This window comes from Formica exsecta, unplaced genomic scaffold (assembly GCF_003651465.1).
Source record: "Formica exsecta isolate Colony F162 unplaced genomic scaffold, ASM365146v1 scaffold13, whole genome shotgun sequence".
Classification (NCBI taxonomy): Eukaryota; Metazoa; Arthropoda; class Insecta; order Hymenoptera; family Formicidae; genus Formica; species Formica exsecta.
In genome coordinates, this window is record NW_021848632.1 from 504,014 (window position 1) to 511,690 (window position 7,677).

A 7,677-nucleotide genomic window follows, 5' to 3' on the forward strand; every position below is an offset into this window, starting at 1 on the left:
GGTTTTCCCCCTCTTCGCCCCCCCCCCCCCCTCCTGCCGCTTTGCCTCCCTTACCCGGGAGGCAACCATCTGAAATCCGCTACTCTGGCCTGCCGACGAACTGCAACGTCTTTCCTACCCTCCCCCGCTACCTTTCCCCAGTAACGACCTAAACGCCGTTGGCTGTCTACCCTAACTCCTGCCCGCTCCCATGCGTCCTTCCCTTCTACCCCTCTCCTTCCCCGATCTCCGACTCCGACTCGAGCTCGTTACATTAATTAAACAATATTTGTGATTAATATTTGAGATAATCATCAGCGCCTCAAAGCAGCCTCCTCTCCTCTCGGAGGATGCGGAACATCGCGCGTGCTAATCGGATTAGCGCTTGCGAGACTGGCTCCTCTCTCTCTTTCTCTCTCTCTCTCTCTCTCACACTCACTCAATCTCTGTCCGCCTCTATCTGTCGGTCTCTCGCTTTCTCTACGCTGAAACGCCGGTAGTTGGAATCGCGCGAAATTGCGACGTCCTTTTGGCAATAATCGCTGGTGCCTGAAATAGCGTTAATTCGCGGACGAGTTAAGGATCGTTTCCAGCATGATGATTGAAATCTTTGTGTACTCATGTGAAGCAACAGGCTTTAATTATACTATTATCGTTTAATATAAGAATAATTAAATAAGTAAGAAAGAAAAAAGGATTTAATATCATTTAGGGACAATAAATAAATATCGTATTTTTTAGAAATACATAGAATCGTGGAGATGAAATATTTTTGTTTTATCTGTCGAAAATTTAAGCTCTTATCGAAATTTTTAATATATATAGTATTTATTTTTATATATACATGTAATAATAATTTGTAATTGTATTGTAATAATATATAATTACGTCTCCCGATATATTTTTGTAATTGTATTTTGAAATGACAACGCGTAGAGCGTCTGGCACTAAATATCCTAATAAAACAATAATTTATAATTTTCTTCCTCTTCAATTTCTATTTTCTAAATGAATATATTGTGAAAAATACCAATTAGTCGGTATTTTTACGAGTCATCAATCGCCAAAAATTAATTTATGGTGCTGGCTAATAATCTCTAAATGCCCTTAAAGAATGATCGCTTTTGGAGTTTTTTAATTATCCTAATCGTATTTTGAGAAATAATGTTATGATAAATGAAACAGTTTGTGTCGCTTATCTTCCCGACCGAATAACAAGACGGATGTGCAAACGTATAAACAACAGCACGCTAAAAACGAGAGCCAAAATTTTCAACGTATAACATGCTGTTTTTTTGCGTACACAGTCCTCTTGTTATCAGGGATACTATTCTACAATTGCAATAATATTCTTCAATATTATCTGTGCTCTTATTTTACCGTTATGATTTTTTACAATGTAAATGTAGTTTTCTTGAGTGTTATTTCTAAAAAAAAGTGAATTTAATAATTGGAGGCATAAATATCAAAATCATAATATACTATACATATATCTATCAAACCAATGTATTATAAGATTTTTAAACGAGGTTTGGGTTGCCTAAAATTTTTAATTCCTCACTGATGATCCGTCTACAATTTGAAATATCCATGACTCAGCGAATCTTCTTTACGCGCGGATAGTTAAAAATCTATATTATAATTTATAATAAGTCAAGTTCTTTATACTTTTTTAAACATCTACATCATACGTCTTTTATAAATTATGTTTTTAAAATTTAATTTAATTTTCTTCTTAGTTATATTAATCTCTCTTTTATTTCTCTCTTATTTATATTAATCTCTGTTTTTCTCGTAAAACTCTTAGCACCACGGGAATAGGCGCTGGGTTTAGGCCGGTGGAACCACCGACGTCCCTCTTCTTTTCACCCCATCTGGCCGCCCAGTTCTCGCCGCCGCTCTTCGGCAACAAAATAGTCAGCAGTGCGTCGACATCGCTGACCTCGACGACGCCGTCTCTGTGGACCACCAGCGACCAGCATCGGCCGAGTAGCCTCCAGGAGATGCTGTCTTGGTCGCCGACCGGTTGGCCCGGTTCTATCTGCGGTTGCTGCAAACCAGGCACCGCCGGCACCGGCAGTGATCTCCATCGGAGCAACAGCCTGGCCGAGTTGCGAAGAAAAGCTCAGGAACATTCAACCGCCTCGGCCCTCCTCGGCGGTCTCGCCGGTTTTCCCGGCGGTCTGCCCCTGCCTCTGCCCCTGCCGCTGCTGCCGCCACTGCTGGGTCTCTCCAGGCGACCGGAGCACCATCATCATCATCATTTGCCCAGCGTAGTACACCAGATACAGCCAACTACCAAGGAGGATCCATAGGAACGCCTCGACGAATGCCGAAATCGTCTCGTAAACGTGGCGTAAATCCCGTCAAGGGGAGATGTAACCATCGGATGATTACAAAAAGTCAGGAGCGGTATAATGATATCGGTGAGTTCGAATCTCGATGCTGTAGCGACAGGGATCTCTCTATGCATATTTTCATAACGAGAATATTGAGAATCCCTTTTCTTTATGCCTTTTCCAAGCAGATATTATTGGTGGAAATGATCTTTTCTGTTTTCTGTTTTTTGGTTGTAGAATTTATAATTTCTTTCGAACCGTAGATTTCATTGGATTTAATGATTCAGCATCGAAAATTGTACTTTTTGAGATTATATACTGCTCTTCAATCTTTACAAGTGCTTTCTTCATTATGATTATATTTGAATCTTATCGTATTTTTTTTTTTTTTTTTTTTTTTTTTTTTTTTTTGACGGAGAAAACTTTTTTGCGTTTTTCGGCGTTGTAATAGACGAGTTTCTGAGTTTCAATTCCGGCACGCGATGATAATTTAACGAACCACAGTGCCGCGAGTTGGTAACTTTGCTCGATAAGACGGTTCGTGCAAGAAACATTGCAAACTGTATTCATACTATCTTCGATTTTGTAACTTGTTAAAATAAATTATGATGCGCCATTAAGAACTTGCGCACTCTTGATAGAAAATCTTGTTTTAAATCATATGACGCGCTGCTTTTTAGAAGTATGAGGTTTCCGTTTGAAGCAAATTTGACAATCAACTCCATTTTTATTTATTTATAAGGCAGAATCGATTTTATAAAGTTTTGTAAAACATTTTTAAGCCTAAACTATTTTCTTTATAAACATTACTAACGCCTAAATTTTTTAAATAATATACGAGATAATTTTTTTTATCATTCTTGATATTTTTTTTTGACACTTTCTATCTTTTTCGGTTTAATAAAAATGGGAAAAAATAAGATTACATTTTAATACTTGTTAAATATGCAATAAATTGTTGAATAATGCAGCACTATCAATTTGCAAATTACTTTGTTATAATTGCGGATGAGATGTAAATAGGCGACGTTTATCACAATAATCTTCAGTAGAGAATGTATTCACAGACATAAACGTTCTTCTCACATATATAATCAACAATAATGTCCAAATCTTTATTCTAGGCTACTGAGTGATATTTTATTTATTGCCTTAACTTGCGATGCAAGCATATTTATATCACCGCTACTACTTCCAATGAATATTGTTACGCAAAATATTGAGTTCCAGACACAACAAGTTTGACGAATTTGTTATTTACAAGTGAAGACAATTACTGAAAAAAAAATCTACGAAAAGAGGAGACTAGATTTCGATTTGACATGTTGAATTTAAAACGTCGCGATTTGTATATAATGGAAATAACAGCGGCGAGAAAATGAGAGCGAATAAATGACACGATAAGATCGATTCATATTATACAAGACAACGACGAAATATTCTTCCATAATACAAAATGTATTTATCTTTACATGTCGTTGCAGATTTAATATGTGAATGTGAATACGTTGTTATAAAAGAATTTTTCATCGTGTCGTGTTGTATCATATAATGTGAACCAATCTTAAAATATGTCGAAACTTATATATACATATATAGTTGAATTCAATTGGATACACTAGTGCACACTGATATATAAAAATTATTGTGTAAAAATTTACAATGGCATAAGAAATTAAAATAATTAAAATAATAATTAAAGTAATTAAAAAAGTAAAATAATTAATATTAAGAGCTATTATTATTGTTGCTCAATAAGAATAATGATAATAACTCATACTGTTATCTTAATGTTTTCATTACTTATACTTATATTGTAAATTTGTGTACAATTTAAAAAAAATATGTACTAGTGCGTACTAGTGCATCCAACCAAATTCGCTATTATACGAAGATGTATAGCAAAGTGTTTGCGAAAAAATGGTTTCGTTTCCTTCCACGCGAGTAAGAAGACGCGACGGACCAACACGTGCCTGATGCGCTGTATATTCAATCGCTCGATATGCTCGACCAGTCGATTCGTTCAAGCTACGCGGATATAGGCTCGAGTGTGTGCATTCATTCAAACATTCCTATAGGAGCGGGATTTGAAACCGGTATAATCTTGAATTCAAATTTCGATCTTGTTAAACCGAAAGAAAAAAATTACAAGATCGCTGCGGATGTTTCTCTATAATCATATTGTTTTCATTACGATTATATCGGTTTCAATTTCCGACTACAAGTAACGCGAAGAAACTCGTCTCGAGTCGGCTACTACTCTTATATGCCTTAAAAAAAGAAAAGAAAAAGAAAATGTTCGGCGACATGGATCGATTTCAGATTTTTGTCAGGTAACGTAGCGATTAATGTAATCATCAAATAAGATCGATCTTTCTCTCTCTCTTTCTCATTTCTTCTTAATTTTCTTAGATTAAGAAGAAACGATCGCATGAAAGTAAGGATGAGTGTATGGTATAGATTTGATTTGACTTAATGTTATACGTGAATTTGACGAGAGGGAGAGAGAGAGAGAGAGAGAGAGAGAGAGAGATAACGAGAAAGAGATATAATTCCGTTTATGCTGTAATTTCATTGCATTTTCGCGAAGCGAGAGACATAGAAGCGAGAACGGATGTAGTTGTTTGTAGAGACCTGTATATTACCTCCCGATAAATAGTCATTGCTAATCAAAGATAGTCTAATAAAAAGTATATTATAAGGTAGCGATTACACTATGTAGTCAAAACTGTGGTAGCGATATATCGAATAAATTTGTTCTCTCATGAATCCGGTGTACAAATCATTTCCTCGTATAATTACTTCAATTACCCCGTAGAGCTCGAAAAAGAGTACTCGAACTTAGTTATCTTAGTTATCATACATTTCGCTTCGAGATCGTCCAGTTTTTCGTCCATCCTGAAAATTTCGATTCCGTAATTTACTTTACCGTTACCGCGGGATTACATATCGCAGATATCATTCCGTGATTTGATCTCGATGCAATAAGTTTTCCATCTTCGTATCCGCCAATGGCATTCTAGCATCGCGAGAAGTACTCGTTTGACCCCATATAGACGAATAATTGTACCATAACTGAGAACAACCGAGACCGAGTTGCCGAGTACAACACCGGTAAAAACACACACAGGAGTTAGAAGAAATAATGCAACATCGCGAAGGAAAAAGAAAGACAGAAGAGAGGTAGCCTCGGGAGTAGAAGCGGAACGCGGTGAAGGGTAAGAGGAGAAAGAGAAGAAGCGACGGGACGCAAGTCGGTGAAGAGGGCGGAGAGGGTGTTGGCAATCAATGCTTCTCATAAGAAAAGCTCGCCCTCTCTTATGGGATCAACCCTCCTCGGGGATACGCGACGAGTCTTCTTCGCGGGGTAAAAAGGAAGGAGAGAAAGAGCACGCGGAGGGGTAGGTAGGAAGAGACGGGGGAGGGAAGGGTGATGCGGGGGAGGGCGAGAAGGAGAAGCGAGCGAGGGGGTTGTTCCCGGCTCGACCAACCAGCAGCAAGACGCCATTGATCGGCACGTGGCTCCCGGTTGGTGCAACGGATTCCGCCGAGGGTGGAAGGGAGGGTAGCTCTTGTGCCTCTACGGCGGCGACGGCGGCTGGAGGTTGATAGTGGTGGTGGCGATGGCGAAGAAGACGGAGGTGGTGGCTAGAGAGAGGAAAGGAGGCAACCACCCCGATAGAAGACACAAGAGCTGCAGGGAGGGAGGCGGAGGGGGAGGCGGACGCGCGCGGGGGCGAACGTTCTGCACACTCCGTTACACTTACTGGTAAACCGTATTAATCAACGACATCATGGTTTATCCCCCATCCCTCTTCGCCCCGCATCTACCTTCCTTAACCTCCTCCTCTCCCACTTTCACCTTCTCCTCTCGCTTCCGCTCCTTCCTCGTTTCCTCCCCCTTCTTATCCCGCTTCGCCGCCACCTCGACGTGCTCCTCTGCTCCATCGCGATCTATAGCACCGACGTAACCTTACAGCTTACAGCACCCTTGCCCGGCGTGGCGCGAGATGGAAGGCGAGACGGGGAAAGCGGCGGGTTAGAAAGACGCGAAGGGGGCAAGGGAGGTTGAATCAAGGCGCCGGGCCACTTTGGGAGAGGCGATCGACGCTTAACGATGTCTCTCGATACCCATTACGTGGCTAGCCGGGATTCAACGAGCCGGTACCGTCGACACTCTATCGCGTCATTGTACGCCGAGAGCGGACTCGGGCAGAAGAATCCGATTGATCCCGCCGTACCCTATCCCGATAACATTCCTTCCTCGTAGCTCGCCGGAACCGGTGGGCGGATTTTGCGGATACTCTCTCTCTCTCTTCTATCTTCCCCGCTTCCTCTCACTCACCGCCGCGCCATTGGTTAGTGGTCCTTTACAATTCAAGCAACGTGCGTGGAGTATCCTTTTTACGGCAAACGCGATCTCCGCGGCGATACGAATAAAATAACCGCGATAGCTGCTGCCATTTCCTGCAGAAGCGAGTTTTACAAAGATTCTACGGAGCAGTAGCTTTTTTTATGTTGAATGACGAACGCGAATAAAATTGAATTTCTTTTTTTTCTTTTTAGAAGTAGATTAGCTAAGCAACATGTATATGAGAAATATTTGACAAAATATAGAAAGCTCCTGGAACATACTTTTTCTTAAAGATTTTGTTTTTATAATATATAAGCAGAATACGCATGGAAGTACTTAATAGAAAATTAGTCGAAAGAAATGTTCAATCCTTTTTTTTACAATTTTAGATATAGTTTTCTTATCAAACAACCGATTCAGTTACGACAATTTATTATAATAGATATACATATAAGTATTAATGCCGAGAATATTAATTGAAAATAACATTGTTATTTCCCGTCATCTTAAAAAACTGGATGTTTATATAATTTTCTGTCTCTTCAGTATTAAATAATTCTTTAATTAAAAGATTACACACAATACAATAGATTAAGGTTAATTCTTTTCTCTTATTCTCTCTCAACAATCGGTATCTTCGATAAAACGCGCGAGATTGAAATCAATCTCAATCCAGTCGCGAAAGGAAAGGAGGGGTGGGGTCGTTTTAATCGGGCTCGAGTAACTGATTTTCGAGTATCACGAGATTCGCGCTTCACGGAGAGAAGATGGTTGAGGCTGCCTGACGCCAGTAGACAGTGATTAATATCGCGACGTCGTCTGGCGTCTCTCTTCCCGAGCCCCCTGCCTGTTTCCTCTCCCTCCCCCTCGCGCAAATGCATGCGTAGGGTCGTGCGCGAGAGGGCGTGCTCTGTTTCACCTTTCTCTCTCTCTCTCTCTCTCTCTCTCTCTCTCCCTTTCCGTCAACCCGCCGTTCCCCCGCTCGCGCCATCTCCCCCTTCCCCC

General features: G+C 40.4%; 2 protein-coding genes across 2 annotated transcripts in view; one reads left to right on the forward strand and one right to left on the reverse strand.

Moving 5' to 3' along the window:
• LOC115245770 (cone-rod homeobox protein) overlaps positions 1 to 2,713 on the forward strand; it is a 15,914-nt gene extending 13,201 nt beyond the window's left edge. Inside the window, exon 4 of the mRNA XM_029824242.1 lies at positions 1,787 to 2,713. Within this exon, the coding sequence (XP_029680102.1) occupies positions 1,787 to 2,294 (508 nt within the window). The 3' untranslated portion in view covers positions 2,295 to 2,713. The remainder of the gene's footprint in view (positions 1 to 1,786) is intronic.
• Positions 1 to 7,677, reverse strand: part of LOC115245771 — an 83,314-nt gene that overhangs the window by 63,689 nt on the left and 11,948 nt on the right. The gene's annotated exons all lie outside the window — the stretch shown is intronic.